Source organism: Panicum hallii, chromosome 1 (assembly GCF_002211085.1).
Source record: "Panicum hallii strain FIL2 chromosome 1, PHallii_v3.1, whole genome shotgun sequence".
NCBI classification, from domain to species: domain Eukaryota; kingdom Viridiplantae; phylum Streptophyta; class Magnoliopsida; order Poales; family Poaceae; genus Panicum; species Panicum hallii.
This window is the reverse complement of record NC_038042.1, coordinates 1,402,924-1,420,801: the sequence shown is the minus strand read 5'-3', so window position 1 is coordinate 1,420,801 and position 17,878 is coordinate 1,402,924. Positions and strand designations below refer to the sequence as shown.

General features: G+C 49.7%; 4 protein-coding genes across 4 annotated transcripts; 2 read left to right on the top strand and 2 right to left on the bottom strand.

Annotated features, from left to right (window-relative positions):
- Positions 1–821: 821 nt before the first annotated feature.
- LOC112902201 (endoglucanase 4-like) lies at positions 822–3,044 on the bottom strand. The gene is made up of 3 exons (XM_025971143.1): positions 2,391–3,044; positions 2,189–2,281; positions 822–1,852 (listed from the first exon to the last, which is right to left on the bottom strand). Exons 1-3 carry the CDS (start codon positions 3,042–3,044, stop codon positions 1,010–1,012), a joined length of 1,590 nt encoding a protein of 529 aa, XP_025826928.1. The 3' UTR covers positions 822–1,009.
- A 1,695-nt stretch (positions 3,045–4,739) lies between these two features.
- Positions 4,740–8,310, top strand: LOC112876637 (NADP-dependent D-sorbitol-6-phosphate dehydrogenase-like). The gene is made up of 6 exons (XM_025940791.1): positions 4,740–5,035; positions 6,199–6,293; positions 6,421–6,538; positions 6,623–6,755; positions 7,531–7,750; positions 7,885–8,310. Exons 1-6 carry the CDS (start codon positions 4,882–4,884, stop codon positions 8,113–8,115), a joined length of 951 nt encoding a protein of 316 aa, XP_025796576.1. The 5' UTR covers positions 4,740–4,881; the 3' UTR covers positions 8,116–8,310.
- Positions 8,311–9,135: 825 nt separating this feature from the next.
- LOC112893747 (NADP-dependent D-sorbitol-6-phosphate dehydrogenase-like) lies at positions 9,136–13,142 on the top strand. Its single transcript, XM_025961217.1, has 6 exons — positions 9,136–9,530; positions 11,008–11,102; positions 11,609–11,726; positions 11,819–11,951; positions 12,300–12,519; positions 12,675–13,142. Exons 1-6 carry the CDS (start codon positions 9,230–9,232, stop codon positions 12,903–12,905), a joined length of 1,098 nt encoding a protein of 365 aa, XP_025817002.1. The 5' UTR covers positions 9,136–9,229; the 3' UTR covers positions 12,906–13,142.
- Positions 13,143–13,616: 474 nt separating this feature from the next.
- On the bottom strand, positions 13,617–16,846 carry LOC112873057. Its single transcript, XM_025936090.1, has 3 exons — positions 16,607–16,846; positions 14,156–14,358; positions 13,617–14,051 (listed from the first exon to the last, which is right to left on the bottom strand). The coding sequence occupies exons 1-3, from the start codon at positions 16,709–16,711 to the stop codon at positions 13,787–13,789; spliced, it is 573 nt and encodes a 190-aa protein (XP_025791875.1). The 5' UTR covers positions 16,712–16,846; the 3' UTR covers positions 13,617–13,786.
- Positions 16,847–17,878: the final 1,032 nt, after the last annotated feature.

Below are 17,878 nucleotides of genomic sequence, written 5' to 3'. Positions count from 1 at the left end.
GGCCTGACACGGGCTCGATTAGGCACAGCACGGTTAGCTTAACGCGCCAAATCAGGCCGTGCCTAACCGTGCCGTGCCCTTACCGGGCCCGTGCCGTATCGGACCATGCGGTCCGTTTGACCATCTATAGGCGTCATTATTGTTAGGAGCTTTTGGTGACCGCTTTCTTCTTCTTCTTCCGGGGACGAGGTCCACCAAGTGCACCGAGTGGCCCTGTCCCTGTGGTGGGCTGGTGGCGTGCTTCTCACGGCCCAGGTAGGCCCGCGGCTAGTCTCGTATCTGTCCCCACAGGGTCGCAGCAGTGTTAGACATTCGCTTCAGAGTTCAGACACTCGAACATGACGGATTTCCTGTGCGATTCATTTGTTTCGCGCAAATGTTTGCAATACACCACCTTTACGCCGATGCATGCTTGACACAACGCACACCACGGGTACAATACAACCTGCACGCACTTGCGGCTTTTGTGCAGCAGCACCTATCGATCGATATGTCTAGCTGATGTTCAAAATAGTCGGCTATACCCTCTGAAAAGCCAGCTACAGCCTGTAGGAAATCCCTCCACTAGCATAGTTAGCCTTTAGTGCTAATTATTTATTTCCGCTAATAGCTGCTATTAGCCCACTAAAACCGTTAAATTGGGCCTTCATTTAGATTTCAGTTTATATCTAAATTGTTCTATGTTAGACTGATAGGTCACTCATTGTATTATTTGAATTTTGTGTTTGTCTAAATCTCTATTATGTGTTGAACATTTAAATTTTTTACTTATTTGATGATGTAATAAACTTTGTGATCTGTATCAGTTTTATTTGATGTTCTGAACATCCAGATTCTTAATTTAGTTACTTAATTTGTAAAAATTTGTAAAACAGCTAAATAAGGTTAGCGGGGTTATAGCGGGCTATAGCCTTTGCTCTAATCGCTAAACATCTTAGCATGCTATTTTCAACATTGTGTTTAGCTGGTTTACACGTGCAATCTGCTAGCTTTGTACTAGCTACTAGCTTCAGTGTCCCCTGCCGCCGGCGAGGAACGCGAGCGCGCCGACGAGCGGCGCGTTGGTGTAGGTGGACGGCTCCGCCTGCGCGTAGTTGTCGCGGCTGTCGGTGTACCCGTCCGCCCCGTCGGGCCCGCCGACGACGGCGCCCACCAGCACGTTCGCGTCGGGCTCCGCCGAGTGCAGGTACCGGAACCCCTCGTCGCAGCCGATGCGCGCCGGGTGGGCGCGCGCCGACGGCATCGACGAGCCGCGGTGGTGCACGCGCCGCGGGAACCGCCCGCCGAACCCCACCATGTACGACATCCCCTCCGGGTTCGCGCCCAGGATGTAGTCCACCTGCCGTGTCGCCACGGCTACCAGCGCCGGCGGCGGCACCGCGGAGCCGCCGCAGGACACGGTGGCGCCGGCGCCGGCGAGGTACTTGGAGTAGGCGAGGAGCAGGAACGCGGTGGAGGTCACGTACTGCATGTTGCTGTCGCCTGACTTGAACAGAAGCCCCCCCGGGGTGTACTGGGACGACTGGAAGCCGGCGGCGCCCGGCACCAGCGAGCAGACGTAGCAGTCGGCGTGCGCCTTGTAGAGCTGCAGCGCGGCGGCCGCCTGCGCTGTCTTGTCGCCGCCACCTCCCCGCGGCTGCAGGAACCCCTTGGCGAGGAGGACCTTGGTGCCCACGCGCTTGTCGTCCCAGCTGAAGGTGAAGTCGTCCTGCTCCGCGCCCAGCGTGTGCCCGTTCGAGTAGATGTACGACAGGTACGCGTCGGCCGACGAGTTGCTGCCGGCGCCGCCGCCGCCCTTCCCCGCCGCCGTCGTCGCCAGGTGCAGCCACGCCGCCGCCCACAGGAGCTCGTCCTACGTGGTTGTTGTTGATCAGTAAATTTCATTCAGCTGCGATCTGCGAATCTAGCTTTGGCTTAACCATAAAAAATAAAAGAATCTAGATGAACTGAATCTGCGACGTCATTGGTTGCCAAGAACTATGAAAAGGGTTCGGAGAAAATGCAAGGGACATGTGCCGCCTCTGGTGCTGAGAGACAGCAAGTTTTGGATGTACCGGCCCGTGCCGTGTCGCATGCAACGCATATGCGTCTGAATTCTGACGCTTGCAACAACAAAAGAAATTCTGAAATCGACAGAGAAGACAAAGGAGTCAAAGCTACAGACAGATAAAGAGCTTGTGTTGCTTACATTGTATCCGGAGTAGGAGCAGTAGAATGGGCACGCCACGGAGCTGAGCGAGTCGCTGTACGAGCCCCTATACCTGTCGGCGAAATCGAAGACCTGCACGCCGAGCACGACATGTCACGGGCGACGCCGGCGAGGTAAAACCTAGCAGGCATGCATGTGAGAGCTGAGTTCAGCGATCGACCGGGTGATCGATTGCCGTTACCTTTCGAGCTGTCTGGAGCAGCTTGGAGGAGTAGCCGGGGTCGCAGGCCCGGAACACGAGGGACGCGGCGGCGAGCGCGGCGGCGGTCTCGCCGGCGACGTCGGAGCCGGGACTGTCGGGGGTCACCTTGTAGACGCTGCGCGGGGTGTCCATGTCCTCGGGCCGCTCCCAGCACCGGTGGTCCTGGTACGGGTCGCCCACCTGCACGTAGAGCGCGCCAGGCAACGCCGCGGCCGCCTTGAGCAGGTAGTCGGCGCCCCAGCGCACGGCGGCCCTGGCGCCCTCCAGGTGCCCCCCGCCGCCTGCGCGCGCCATGGCGTCCCCGAACTCGGCGACGCTCCACGACAGCATGGTGACCGTGAACGCCATGGGCAGGCCGAACTTGACGTTGTCCCCGGCGTCGTAGTATCCGCCGACCAGGTCCGCACCCTCCGCGGCGCCGTCGGACAGGCCGGAGTCGCCGCGCCACGCGACGCGCTGCCCCGGCGGGAGCTTCCCCGAGCGCTGCGCCTCGAAGAAGAGCAGCGCCTTGTCGAGGGCGTCCGCGTAGTTGAACGCCGCCACCGCGTTGCCGCCGGCCATGAGGAAGAGGAAGACGACAACGACGACGGCGACGGACGCCGCGGCCTTGTCGGAGACCCTCACGGCCGCCATTGACTACTAAGCTAGTAGAAAGAGCAAGTGTGCGCGCGCCACCAGCTCGACGTGTGTACGATGAGTGCATGCTGTCTAGTGTCAACCCGGTGGAGTTTATATAGCGGAGTCGAGGAGGCCAATCAGGATCAGATCAACCTGCTGGTGGTGAGTGAGTGAGACGCATGGCGACGTCAGTACAGGATGCTGGGCGGATCGGAGGAGACGACAGGTATGGTAGTTGTTCGTTGGAAGCAACCGAAAAGGTGGCGTCTGTTACGGGGCAGTTGGGTGCAGTGCATGTCGCGTGGTGGTCAAACTGCTGCTGCGTAGTGTAGGGAGTGGCCAGTGGGGTAAGGCCGGGTCACGGGGTAGCTCCGATCGTTGCGCGGCGGGGCTTGCGGCGGAGACGGGGAGTCCTGCGCCGGGCTAGTAGCAGCCATGGACCACGCGAGGACGTGCTGCGACCCGTGAATCGATCCAATGCAAAGGACTGGGAGAGCTCACGAGGAGCCATGCCATTTCATCGTGGCGTGTAGTATCGCGTTAGCATCTGGAGCAGGTGATGAGTTTGCCATTCAGGCTATGCATCATGCATCTTCAGATGACATGTCACTCTTCAGGTTCTCTGCGTGCAATTGCTGAAATTCAGGTGGCGTTGTTCTTTTTTTTTTGAAGAAACAGGAGGGGAGAGGTGGCGTTGTTCTTCAGTAGTTAAGGTGACATTTGTCTCGCTGTTCCTTCTTCCAGGGCGTCTGTCCCCTCATTCTTAACAATCGGAGTTTGACGCGTCTCGAGCAGAGTAGCGTACTGTCGGCGTCCAAGAATGGAGTGCAGGCCGATACAATTGACAAAAACGAATGGCACGCATGTGTACGTCTCTGCCCTCATTATCCAACCCCGCACCACCCCCCCCCCCCCCGGCGTCTCTGTCCAGACATTCTTCTCGCTGTTGTAAACTTCTGCTTGCTTGTTGCAGATACGCGCAAGCATTTCTGTCTCTGCAGGATTACTGCATTGTTAGCAGCTCACGGCGGATTGACAGGGGCTTTATCCGGCCAATCCCTGTCGCTGCGCGCTGGTCAGAGACAGGATTACTGCATTCCTGCACGCGGGTCAGGGGCAGGTCAGGTAATTCCGGCGCAGTTGCTGGCGGCGACACGGCGGATCCAGCCATCGCCCGCCGCCCGGCGTCCGTTGCTCATGCGCGGGATTAGCGGCGGCTGCCGGCCGGCGGCGCAGGTGCAGATGATCGGATCGATACTGTAGCTGTAGCCATAGCCATCGATCCTTCCTGCAAGGATCGTAGCTGGTGGCTCCATCTGCGGCTTGCTTTAGCGCTAATTAATCCGCCGCCGTTCCGCATGCGGTCGTCGTTAATCACGGCGGCTTGCTCCTGGGGCTCAACTCACGGGCGCGCGGGATCCGAGGAGGTGGATCACACATGGAAGATGAAGATGAACTCACGAGTGGGCGCGGGCCGACATCAAGGCCCATTTCTCGGCCTGCCGGACGGCCCAAGGAAGCAGCTGCCCGGAGAGGGCCCATCCATAGGTCGCGGATTCCGCGAATGGCCCAACTGGGGCCCTTAAATTAGCATAACATTCGGCTCGGCCCGTTCTATTAAACGGGCCTTGGCCCAAGATTCACAGTCTACTGGTTTTGAGAACGAGAGTATGCCACGTCAGGCCGGCATCTCACATAAAAAAAGACAATAAGAAAATAAAAAAGACCCGGCAGTAATAGTATCCATCCGCTGATCCGCATCTTCCAGCGCAGCGAGGGAGGGAGAAGAGAGCAAGGCGAAGCGCAGCGCTGAAGCCCAGTGGTAGAGTAGCGGCAGCCGAATCCTGCGGGCATGGCGGCCAAGGGCGCGGCGCCGGCGGTGGCGCTGAGCAGCGGCCACCGGATGCCCGCGGTGGGGCTGGGCGTCTGGCGGATGGAGAAGCCCGCCATCCGCAGCCTCATCCACTCCGCGCTCCGCATCGGCTACCGCCACCTCGACTGCGCCGGTAAGCCTCCAACAACCCCCATCCCCCATCCTCCCCCCCCCCCCCCCCCCGCGAACCCGACCGCCCACCCACCGTGATCGCCGGCCTTGTCTTTATACAGTATACTACTATACTGTACACCCGATCGAATAAATAAATAGCTAGTAATAATTGGATCGAATTCCCCGCGTTCCGTTGGAGGCCACACGAGTGTGCGTCTGTCCGTCGTGGCGCGCTTTTGTCCTCACGAATGCTACCGGACTCTGTACGCTTGTCTGGGGCTAGGGATGATATGGGCGTGCTTAACAGTGCGCTGCGTTGCTGATGAGATATGACTGAGATTTCCTTGGCAAATCATACGGTCTGCTGTTGTACTGTACCGATCGAATTATTGAATGTTCCTTTCGGTGCCAGATTGAGTGTCTGCGTGTCAATCAGACAGTCACAGCTCGTTTTTTTTGTCCTGAAAACCACTTGGTTTGTATGCTTGTGCAGATGCTTAAACAATGCGCTACGATGTACAAGACTGGGATGATTTCTTTGGCAATAAGGCTAACTAGCATGTAACATTTGAAGACGGATCAAAAGGTTCTAGTGTCCTGGCATTTGCTACTAGATTTCTAGAGTTATCTGGTACTGTCAATGATACAGGCATGCCTGGACACTGCGTTGCGTTGTGGATGAGTGAGGATGTGATATTTCTTTCACGATTCTTGGTCTGTTCCACTGAACTAATCGGATCCTTAAAACGTTTCTTTTGATGCCTCATGAGTGTATGTGTGTTGATTACTGTTCCTTTTCATCTTGACGAACACTATGTTTGTATGCTTGTCTGAATGATACAGGCGTGCTCAATAGTGGGATTTCTTTCACAATCTTGGTCTGTTGCACTGTGCTAATCAAATCATTGAATGTTTCTTTCAATGCCACTTGACATATGAGTGTTTTTCTGTCAAGCAGACTATCACTGTTCGGTTTTTGTCTTGACGAACACTGATTTGTATGTTTCTCTGGTTAGTATGATTGATACAGGCATGCGTAGACACCGCACTGTACTGTACATGACTGAGATTTCTTTGGTAGGACGGAATATCTGAATATGAGTCAAAGTTCTAGTGTCGGCTCAGGAATTTTCCTGCTTTACTTGGTGATTTACTGCATCTGCTTGGTTCCTCTGTCTGCAGCTGACTACCAGAATGAAGCCGAAGTTGGTGATGCACTTGCAGAGGCATTCCAAACCGGACTTGTCAAGAGGGAGGATCTGTTCATCACAACCAAGGTTATCCGAATTGCAAAGTGCTACTCTCTGCATTCTGGGAAACCACCACTTCAGAATTACGCATGATCACAACTAATGTTTCTGTTTTTTCATTCTACTGAAACATCTGCGTTTGTTATGACTGTAGCTGTGGAATTCAGATCACGGTCATGTGATTGAAGCCTGTAAGGATAGCTTGAAGAAGCTGCAGCTAGATTATCTTGATCTCTATCTTGTTCACTTCCCAGTAGCTACTAGACATACTGGTAAATTCTAACTCTTGATTCTGCATAGTATTTAGGAAGATTTAATATGTGTCTCACTGAATGGAGCATTTTGATTTCCTTCAGGAGTTGGTACAACTTCTAGTGCTCTTGGTGATGATGGTGTGCTTGACATTGATACCACTATCTCATTGGAAACAACATGGCATGCGATGGAAGGACTTGTTTCTATGGGACTGGTCCGCAGCATTGGGATCAGGTAAATTGAAATGACATTTTTCTTTTCCTACCTTGTCATTATGATTTATTACTTTTGCAAATTAGGTGGCACATATAATTTCGCTGTTTCTAGTTGCAGTTGTATTTTTGTCTAGATAGGAATTATGTAGTTCATTTGTTCCCTTTGTTTACCCATTTCAAAAACTTGCTTGATCATGTGCCTTTTATATGCAGCATCTCTAACATTGTTTGGTTCTTCCAAATCTTTCCAATTTTGCTGTTGCATTTGTGTTCAAATTCATTCCTACTTCCTGTTGCCCTCAGGTTATCATCATCCCTTTGAAGTTAAAAGGGCACAGTTATTTTTCTGTGAAAAAATTTCTATCCCCGCTTAAACTTTGCCTCACATTTATTTAGTTTGTCCTTCTAATTTAAATTTGTGAAGGTATTATTCATTTTAAACTAAAGTTTAGTTTCCTTCATTACGAATTCCTACTTTCCGTTAACATTAGCTTATGCTCTTTCACTGGTCCCCAATGCTTTCCCTTTTGGAGCGAATCTGTTATGGTGTTGAATCTTGTACAAGTGTGGCTGGCTGGCTGCTCTTTCTTCAAGGAACTGTAAAATGAGTGTCAGCTATCATCTGTTACTAGTCCTGGAGAGTATTTCAGATTTGGAATAACCATTGAAATATAATAAATCATGCATTTTCATTTGTTGTTCCCACTTTTGCTATGCTTGGAGATTTTCATGGTCTGCTTTTCGTGAGAGAGGAATTCACATTCACAAATCTAATTGTAGAGTTATTCATGCAGCAACTACGACATCTTCCTCACCAGAGACTGCTTGGCCTATGCTAAGATAAAGCCTGCGGTGAACCAAATTGAGACGCACCCCTACTTCCAGCGTGATTCGCTTGTCAAGTTCTGCCAGAAGCATGGGATCTGCGTCACAGCGCATACCCCCTTGGGTGGTTCCACTGCCAATACCGAGTGGTTCGGGTCAGTCTCATGCCTCGACGACCCTGTCATCAAGGTGGTTGTTATTCCAAATCTCCATTACGGCAATACATTATCACCCATTTCTAATAAATTCATAGCATTTTGATACCTTGAAATATCAGTTCTGGTGACAATGCAATCTGCCAACTTGGTTACTACAATTTACAGAGCTTGGCTGAGAAGTATGGCAAGACGCCTGCGCAGCTTGTCCTCCGCTGGGGCCTCCAGAGGAACACGGTGGTGATCCCCAAGACCTCCAAGGTTGAGAGGCTGCAGGAGAACTTTGAGGTATTTGATTTCGAGATCTCGGGCGAGGACATGGAGAAGATGAAGGCCATCGACAGGAACTACCGAACCAACCAGCCTGCCAAGTTCTGGGGCATCGACCTGTATGCTTAGTTCACTTGCATGGCGCCTGAGCTTTCATGTATGTGGACATTTATGAATAATTGTTCCATCCGCTGTCCCCCATACGGCATCAATAATGAGGATCCCCTCGTCTCCATCACGTGTGAAATTGCTGTTAGGGTTTGTTTTGTTATCCCCACATTTGTCATTTCTCTTTCAAGTCAGATTCACCAATGTAGACTACAAGATTCTCGTTGTTTCCCGACGGTTGGTTATTTACACGCGGTTGGCAGTCTTTCTTATATACCGGGTATTTCTTCCCTCACAGTTTTAACATTACCAACAACATTAGTCATACAACCCATTATACTGCTGTGGTAAACAAGATATTTAACCGAAAGTACTACAAAACCATTGGCTGTGGTAGACAATGCAAGTCCTTTTGCTCTTGCTGGTCATCTATGGTCTTGTGATGCATATTGTTTCATATGTCTCCTTTCCAAACAGAAAGTTGCATCACAAAGTAACACCATGCATGTGGTCTCCCTTCTTTTAATTTTTGATGAAGGAAACATCATGTGGCCCAGCTGAACCTTATCATAAACCAAAGTAGCATCTACATTCGCGTGGACGTTTCTGAATGTTAACCCATTTGTTATTTCCTCTTCCAGGTCCAGTAAAAATACTACAAATCGTCAACGGTGTAGAAAAGAAATGAAACAGATCCGTTGTCTACTGTTTTGTCTGTTCCCTATGGAAATTAGAAAAAAGAAATATACCAGGTCCTTCCCGGCCTGTCGTCTATACTGAAAGCAACCTCAAAGCGGTCTGGAACTCCAGTTGTGTAGGCGTGCCAGCATTCGAGGAAAATTCTGTGGTAGATTCCTACGTGTTGCCCCATAGGGTAGGTCGCCGGTAGTACTCATTTGGTAGCAAGCCAGAGTCTTACTCATTTGGTAGCAGCAAAGCCAGTAAGCCAGAGTCTCCCACAGTGCTGGTGTCGAGAACGAAATTAAAGAGCTGCTATAAAAGGGCCGGTGCTCATCATGCTCTCGAAGCCCCAGCAACAAATAAAGAGCAGCTAGCTGCGACGAGATCGAGATCGAGATTCGAGCCCACGGACGGACTAGATAGCCAGCCAAGCTAGTGGTACGTAGCTTAGGATATGGCGGCGAAGGACGTGGCGCCGGCGGTGACACTGATGAGCAACGGGCACATCAGCAAGATGCCGGCGGCGGTGGCGGCGCCCGCGGGCAACGGGCACTACTACAGCATGATGCCGGCGGCGGCGGCGACGCCGGGCAACGGACACCGCAGCAGCAGGCGTATGCCGCCGGCGGTGACGCTGAGCAGCGGGCACCGGATGCCGGCGGTGGGGCTGGGCGTGTGGCGGATCGAGAAGGCGGACGTCCGCGGCCTCATCCACGCCGCCATCCGCGAGGGCTACCGCCACTTTGACTGCGCCGGTATGCATGCTAATTGCTGCATTGTTCGTGCCCATCGTCAGAAATTAAATGACCCAATGCAAAGCCAACTAAATTAAACAAGATCCATAATCTTCATAAATGTTTCAGCACCATTGTTAACGTTGCAGGCCACGGGCACAATACATCTAACGATCGTATACACATGCGTGCACGAGCAGGACCGAACGGTCGACGATGCTGTGTGCATGCATGCTCTTATATGTAGGTTTTGTCGAGAAAGAATCGAGGAAAAAGGTTTAGGTCGTCTAAGAGTGTTGCAAGACACTCGACCCGAGAGCTTTTGAGATCGTCATTTTAAACTGAGCGCATGCGCATGCAAGGTCCGCTAGCTGCTGGCTTTAATTTGCGGGTGACACAGCGCTAATGCTAGGGTCACGCGTGCGGATGCCATGCGACTCATCGCACAAGGCTCAGCTATGCCCGCCGCCACCTCGCCACGCCGCCGAGGTAGGGAGGGGGAGGTAGGGAGGGGGTGGAGCGGCCGCCGGTGGCCTGGATGGTGGTTAAGGTGGCGGGATCAAAGTTTTAGATTGTTGAACTTCCAATAGCTAGCGCTCTAGAGGGAAGGTTGAGGATGGCGGTGGTGACGGTTCAGCTGCCGGTGAAGGCGAGACGGCGCAGGAGCGCCGCGGATGGGTGGGACAGACTCCCGATGGGTGATGGCCAGTAGCGGGAGAAGAAGAAGGCGGGTATCGAGGACGAGAGCTGGGTTAGCGTCGACGGAGGTGGAGGATGGGTGAGCATGGCCGGCCCACGGCGGTGGAGGTGGGGGAGCTTTATACAAGGTTCCGCCTCGCAGTCACATGGCCCCTGTGACACGGGCCGGGCCGGTAGCCAGTGCATCACCAGCTAGCAGGTCTGAAAGGACACAGGATGGAAAATCAGCCTAGTAGCCCATGTTCTCAAGCAGCCCGTCAACTACTAAAAGGGGCCTAGCGGCCCAGGACTCACGCTCACCGGGCCTGCGCGACCAGTCAATATCAGCCTGGCCCACACCGCGGCTTGACCGAGAAAGCGCGAGCGGCCGCGGCGGCGGGCGGCGGGCAGGCGCGGGTGAGCGAGCAGCCGGGCGGCGGACATCGTGCGGCGTGCCGGCGTGGGCAGAGCTGTGGCCTCGCCGGCCTGCGCCCCCACGAGCGGCGAACGCAGGCAGAGCGCCGCCCTGCCTCCGCCACTCGTCCGCACGCTGCCGTCCCGCGAGGTATACCTTTGCATTCCCAAACGGCCGAACCACCCATGAACTGTTCGACCAATTGGGCTTCCGTCTGGGATTGACTAGGAAAGTGGAAGTTTTTTCCCCTCCTCTCGCCCGTTGATGAACACTCATTGCGCTTAATTTCGGATTATATTGTGTGCACGGGTATTGTGATGAATGGCGTGTTGGTAGCCCGTTGCTGGCCTACCAAAATGTTTATCGGGCTATATCTTTGACTATGTTTTATTTTCTGGACTGCAGCAAAATACCAAAATGAAGCTGAAGTTGGTGATGCGCTTGCAGAGGCATTCGAAATTGGGCTTGTCAAGAGAGAGGACCTTTTCATCACAACCAAGGTTAACCAGATCACAAAATCAATGCTACTTTTCTTGGTCTTGTTTTGGAAAAGGGTTTACAACACTGAAAATCATGTCCCTCAAACCTTTTAAAATCATAGCAAAGGATAAAGGTTATACAATCTCCTGAGAAACATCAGGGAATCTGGCACTGAATTTTACTCCAAAGTCAGTATACACACATCATATATTGCCGGCGTTAACTAAGCTGAAAAGTCTTAAAATCTTTCACCAGTCTCTAGACTGACATACAAATACTAATACTGTCTTTTACCCAACCATGATTAGCTCTCACTCTCAGTGGTAACTGTGAATTGTGTCCTCTTAAATTCCAGTGCACTAAACCTTTTAGAATTATAATGATGCACGTGAGATGCCATTGGGACCCTGATAGACTTTCACCTCGACACTTGGAACCCCAATGCTATGCACTCTCCATTCTACTGCAGCCTTTATTTCCTTCCTTAATTAAGTGACTGAAGGATCTGTATTTGTTGTGGCTGTAGCTGTGGAACTCAGATCATGGGCATGTGATTGAAGCCTGTAAGGATAGCTTGAAGAAGTTGAAGTTAGATTATCTCGATCTCTATCTTATTCACTTCCCAGTGGCTTCTAGACACACTGGTACTCTTTTTACCCTTATTTAAATGGTAAGGAGCAAGAGCATTTTCTCATTGACTGACTCGGTCCTTTTTTTTTTGCTGCTTTATCTACAGAAGTTGGCACAGTTGCTAGTGTTATTGGTGAAGATGGTGTGCTAGACATTGATACCACTGTCTCACTGGAGGCAACATGGCATGCAATGGAAGATCTTGTTAATATGGGACTGGTTCGCAGCATTGGAATCAGGTATGAAATGGACTATTGTTACTATTTTCGCCTGTTTCTATGGTTTGTTGACTTGGAAGTTTGGAGATATTTGACCTTGATATGTTTAGCTGTCTTGTATCATGTGATTCGTTAATGTTAAAAATTGGTCCATGGCTCAGTATAACCATATTGTTATCTTTTGGTGATAGCCACGGTTTGCTTTACTTATAATTGAAATTATTTGAGCTAGTACTTTCATTAATACAAGTTACTGAGCCTGAAGAAGAGCTGCGTTACATCCTGCACCTTCTCAATCTGTTACTTCCACGTTTGTCATGGTACAGGAAGTCAGCTTCACAAATCTAACAATTACAGCAATTTTTGCAGCAACTATGGTGTCTTTCTCACCAGAGACTGCTTGGCCTATGCCAAGATAAAGCCTGCTGTTAACCAAATTGAGATGCACCCCTACTTCCAGCGCGATTCACTTGTCAAGTTCTGCCAGAAGCATGGCATCTGCGTCACCGCTCACACCCCACTGGGTGGCTCTACTGCCAACGCCAAGCTGTTCGGCTCGCTCTCATGCCTCGACGACCCTGTCATCAAGGTGGTTGTTATTCCAAATCTTCACTACTAAATTGCACTGTCGCCTTTTTTTTTCCAACTTTTATGCTAAGTTCGAGGAACATTCCATTTGAGTACCTTGCATTGTGCAAGCCTGCCTTTCTGATGATCAACTTGCTCGCTGCAAATCCATGGCAGGAGTTGGCCGAGAAGTACGGCAAGACGCCTGCACAGCTGGTCCTCCGGTGGGGCCTCCAGAAGAACGCGGTGGTGATCCCCAAGACCTCCAAGGTGGAGAGGCTGCAGGAGAACCTCGAGGTCTTTGACTTCGACATCACGGACGAGGACATGGAGGAGATCAAGGCCATCGACAAGAACCACCGCAGCAACCAGCCTGCCAAGTTCTGGGGCATCGACGTCTACTCTTAGCTTTTCTTGCTCGCAATCTCACTCAGCTACCGTGTGGACCTTTCTGAAAACTTGCTCCATCCACCATCTAATGGCTGGAACAAAATCGATAATGTGTTTTATTCCTGCAGTGAGCTCGATGCTATTGGCCGTCACCCTATTCCCATATTCCATTGAAAATGGTCACAACATCTGACGGCGATTGTTTGTTGTGTTGTATCTCATGTTGTTATGAATTTGAAAAGCATATATATAGCAGCTGATTAAAAAATCGATTGTTTCAATTCATTGGTATCTCTGGTTTATCTTTGGGGGCAATTTAATTGTAGTTCATGTTCCATTTGCGCTTATGTCGCTTGTAGGAAAAATGGTGTAGATGTCCGTATATGTCCAATTAGGAGATGTGCACAGAAGTTAATATTAACCTCTCCAATGCGAACTGGTGCTCACACAGGCTCGACTACCTTGTTAGCACACCCTAAGCACATGAACAAACTAAATCCTCTCTATAAGCACTGGTACGAAAGAGGGTCTTCTCCTCTCGCTCCTGTGCTTTTCCGGTCCGTGACCCGTACCCCCAACAATACCCATTACCCACAATGCTCAAACGACAAGGCCATTTTGTTTGCTGCAAACATTTTTTTAACATTGGTTGGATTGGCCCATCCATCAGCATCGAAAATTCCCCACAACCGAACGTTTGATATTTGTTATGTTTTAGCAGACAAGATAGGATCACAAGAGTACTTTGGTTTTGCAAGGATTAAACAATACACATATATAGTAAGCAACATTTACGCGAAACTACGTCATATCCTAAAATCACTCACTGCAGTGTTACAGAAAATACCAGAAATAGAAATAGTCTCTTTTTCTATCAGGCGAGAGTTTTATTAGGTTGCTCATGCATAGCCAGTCATGCCAACGCTGGGGGTCGTCTTACTGATCTTTTTGGCAGCTTGGCTCGTGGCCTTGGCATAGTACATGTAGAAGTACACGTCCAGAATCATGGTGAACACCACGAAGACTGCTCCGGCAACGAACACTCCTTTGCGCAGAGATTGACAGGTCCAGTTACCAGCGTATACCATATCCCTATACTTGGTGTGGTATGCGTTCTTTGTTGCTCCAGCAATTAGGCACGACTCTGCAATTGCAAATGTGACCCTGCAAATATGCCAAGAAAATTTATATGGTTGGGCTACGAAACTTGGCAAGTACAAAAATCATTTTTTTTCTTTGGGTCATATGTAAGGGAGCTCAGAAATAACCATGACGATGTGAAGTATATAATGGACCAGGCTCTGCTTCCACCTGGCGCAAGTGGTGGGCCGAAGCACATGCACCTCGTAAGACCCATAAGCAGTGAGTGGCCTGAGAGAAGAAACAGGAAAGCACCAACACCATAGCCAGTAGCAATATCGGAGTCATAAACACAAAATGTGGTATTGGAGCTGTCCGTTACTATTGAACCCTGTTATAAAAATGTAAAAGGTAACAACAATTCATGATCAGAAGAGACTCTCATGCAGCTTTGTAAAATATGTTCTAGCAAACTAAGGGCCTGTTTGGTAGCTTTCAACTCCACGATTTTCAGCCTACTCCAAAACTCCACGGTGGCGCAGCTCCACCAATCTCTAGAGCACACCTTTACCTGCTCACTAAATCCATCAAAATGAACTAGGGAGGCCTCCAGCTCTGTGGAGTTGGTTGATGTAGAGTTTGATGGAGTTGGGGTGTTTGGGAGGAAGTCCAATCCATGGAGCTAAAAAGGTGGAACAGAGCAGTCCCAAATAGGCCTTAATTCTTTACCATAATCAACAGCACATGCTGAATGGTTTTTGACAAACGAAAATAAAGATTAAATTGCTTTATATATTATGAGCCAGATGGGCACGCCGAACGTTGGGCCAAGTAAAGCATTAGCTGAGCTTATTGACTTGTTACCAATAAGATCTAAGATTTGGCTTGTTAAAAGGTTGTTAGACAGCCAATATATTGCTTCATTCATAATCAATAAAGAATAAGCCTCCCCCAAGAGAATGAGTCACTCCACTCTGTCTGAACATAGAAAGAATCGCTCAAAAAATATTTTCCTCAACATAGCATGATAAAAAAGATTGGTACAAACACAAGGTCTCAGATAAAAGTAAGGGTTCCAAACAAATAATCCAGTAAGACATATTACTACACATGATAACAAAATGACGATAGCACAACAGAATATGAGTGAACTGCATAGTATGAGTGATCTGTAAAGGTTACAGATGAACTAAAAATAAAATTTCAGATATTCTATACCATTACCAAACCCAGTCTATGTTCTTCCTAAAACATGAAGAAACAAGTGATGCCAATTAGACTTAAGACTCAGCAATCATATTTGAGTAGTTAGTCCAACTGTTGTCTTGGATGTGTTGGGACTGCAGACTGCGCTTTTTATAATTTACTTATTCCATCACCCAAGAAAAGGGACAGTCGGGAAACCCTTGGTTAAACCAAATAGCTCAAAATAGTCGCAAAACCAAATATCATACGGTCTGGAACATTGTATGTGGCCTCGTGGTTTGATTCCAGTAACTAAACCATAAGTACTCTATCTTAAATCATACAGCTTATTGAAAGAAACTAAATTGGATCCTTGTTGGTTCTAGTAGTACGCAAGCTGTGGAGATGGTGCTTGATCAAAAAGATGTTACCTAGCAGAGTATTAAGGGGCGTGAATATTCCCAGCTTGTTTTCCAAAGTTCAAATATCTATAGTGAAATCACAAATCTGTCTTTCCCTATTCAAGCCTAAATTCAACCTTTTCAATATAAACCTCCAAATTGGCCCCCATTGGAGCAATGAAGAAATCCCAGGGCCAGGAGCCAGCTGTGGCAAGGGCATGAGCCAGATGGGCAGTTCGAACTTAAAACCATGGAAGCCGTAACTGAGCTTATTAATTCATTGGCAATAAGATAATTCTTTTTTGTAATATCTATGATTTGGTTGGTTCATGATTGTAAGCAGCTTGATATATATTGCTTCTTTAAGAATGAACAAAGAATAAGCCTTGGCCAAGAGATTGGCTGGCTGTCTGGCTCCACTCTGTTTCAACATAGGGAGAATTTATGCTCAAAGACTACTTGCATTCAATTCAACATAACATGAGCAAAGTGATTGTTACGAACACAATGTTTAAGATATCATCTTGATAAGAGTAAGGGTTCCAAACGCAAAATTCAGTAAGACATATCTGCACATGATAACACAGTAGCATAACCGAGTTCGAATGGACTGCAGTGCGGAGTGACCTTTTTCTTTAAAAAAAATAAAAGATTAACTAAAAATAATATGTTGAGGTATTCTCTACCACCACCAATCCCGCACTATCCACCCTAGATCGTGAATAACAAACAAGTACTGAAGACAAGATACTCAAAACGTAGTAACGGAACGGCAGTCGAGCGATTACTCCTACTGTTACGATTGGATCTGTTAAGGCTGGGATATCAGGATAGGCGTTTGTTGATTTCATTATTAAATATTTAGAAAAAAGCTAGTCGCAAAACCCTTCCTGTTAAACCAAACAGCAGGAAATCTTCAATACAAGCGTTAAAATCCAACCCCAGATCTCCGCGCGCCCTAGCGGCGCAGGGTGCTTGCAGGATGCTTGCTGGTTTACGGATGCGGGAGGCAAAAGAGGAACATGAAGCAACTTGCGGGAGTGTGTTTAGTACCGTGCTGCGGCGGCGCTCGGCGGCGATGGCGAAGCCGAAGGCGGCCAGGCAGAGGGCGATCACCAGGATGTGCACCAGGATGGAGCTCCTCCCCGTGTCCCCCATAGCTGAGCTGACCCTCTCCCTCGGCTCCCTCTCCCCTCCTCGGCTAGGATGGTGGCACTTGCTGGGTTTGCTCTGGTCTCTGCCGCCGTTTGGGGGATCCGTTTGGACAAGGAAAGAAGAAAGGGATAGCTACGGCCCCCACTCACACCCCAGTAGCAGGTTGCTGGGCAGCTGAGCAAGCTTGATGAGTGCGAAGTGGGCCCACATGGCTCCTTTGTTTGGAACAAAAGATGCTAGTGACGCGCAAGAATTCGTGGGGCGGGAATCGAGTAGGGAATAAAGAAGACAGACAAGGATTCTTTCAATGAGGATTTGAAATATGCTGAGCTTGTGGCAATTTTCCTGATTCGTATAGGTGGAATCTTTTGAAATTCCAGCATAATTTCAATGTCTCAGTCAAACTTGCCAAAATTCATTCGAATTCCATGGGTGATTTCAGGGGAGCATGATCTCAGCGTGCTTTTTGCGATTGTGCACGCTATCTCCAGCATAATCCAAAGTCGGGAAAAGTCTATATAACCCCTAACGTATTGGGGGTCGACTACATCACTCATCATTTTAACCCCTTCATCCTTGTAAAACCATTTAAAACACCCTCTGAGATGGTTTTGCATGGTGGTTTTGCCACGCTAGCGTGCTGAGATAGACTGAGATACTGACATAGACCGACCGACAAGTTGGTCCAGCTTGTAAGTGGCATATTACATCCCTCTCTTCACCCCTTCCTTATCCTCTTGCCACGGCATCGCCGTCCTTGTCGTGGTGCGAGCCGCGGCCGCCGAGCTGGAGTGGCAGTGGAGCGTGGCGTAGGGCGTTGCGGGATCTGCTGGACCTGTCTGGCGCATCCTGGAGCGATGCGCGTCGCAGGCGCTGGTGCAGGCCCGCGCGAGCGTGGGCTTCGACGATGTCGCAGAGCGGGTTGGGCGGCGGGGAGGAGCCGATCGGGCCCGTGCGAGCGTGGGCTCCGGCATCGTCAAGTAAAGTAGGTCGGGCAGTGGGGAGGAGGAGCAGGTCAGGCGGCGAGATAAGAAGAAAAGAATGTAATCTGTTACTTATAAGTTGGACCTACCTATCAGTCGGTCCATGTCAGCATATTGGTCCACCTTAGTGCTCCAGCGTGGCAAAACCACCCTGCCAGACCGTCTTAGGGGGTGTTTTAAATGGTTT

Bases quoted from the DNA above. Each gene is read 5' to 3' on its own strand.
- LOC112902201 (XM_025971143.1), bottom strand. From the start codon at position 3,044: ATGGCGGCCGTGAGGGTCTCCGACAAGGCCGCGGCGTCCGTCGCCGTC. The intron at 2,282-2,390 runs GTAACGGCAATC...CTCGGCGTGCAG, and splicing joins TGCTCCAGACAGCTCGAAAG to GTCTTCGATTTCGCCGACAG. The intron at 1,853-2,188 runs GTAAGCAACACA...ACAACCACGTAG, and splicing joins GCTCCTACTCCGGATACAAT to GACGAGCTCCTGTGGGCGGC.
- LOC112876637 (XM_025940791.1), top strand. From the start codon at position 4,882: ATGGCGGCCAAGGGCGCGGCGCCGGCGGTGGCGCTGAGCAGCGGCCAC. The intron at 5,036-6,198 runs GTAAGCCTCCAA...CTCTGTCTGCAG, and splicing joins CCGCCACCTCGACTGCGCCG to CTGACTACCAGAATGAAGCC. The intron at 6,539-6,622 runs GTAAATTCTAAC...GATTTCCTTCAG, and splicing joins AGTAGCTACTAGACATACTG to GAGTTGGTACAACTTCTAGT.
- LOC112893747 (XM_025961217.1), top strand. From the start codon at position 9,230: ATGGCGGCGAAGGACGTGGCGCCGGCGGTGACACTGATGAGCAACGGG. The intron at 9,531-11,007 runs GTATGCATGCTA...TCTGGACTGCAG, and splicing joins CCGCCACTTTGACTGCGCCG to CAAAATACCAAAATGAAGCT. The intron at 12,520-12,674 runs GTGGTTGTTATT...AATCCATGGCAG, and splicing joins TCGACGACCCTGTCATCAAG to GAGTTGGCCGAGAAGTACGG.
- LOC112873057 (XM_025936090.1), bottom strand. From the start codon at position 16,711: ATGGGGGACACGGGGAGGAGCTCCATCCTGGTGCACATCCTGGTGATC. The intron at 14,359-16,606 runs GTACTAAACACA...TTTTTATAACAG, and splicing joins CCGAGCGCCGCCGCAGCACG to GGTTCAATAGTAACGGACAG. The intron at 14,052-14,155 runs GTTATTTCTGAG...GCATATTTGCAG, and splicing joins ATATACTTCACATCGTCATG to GGTCACATTTGCAATTGCAG.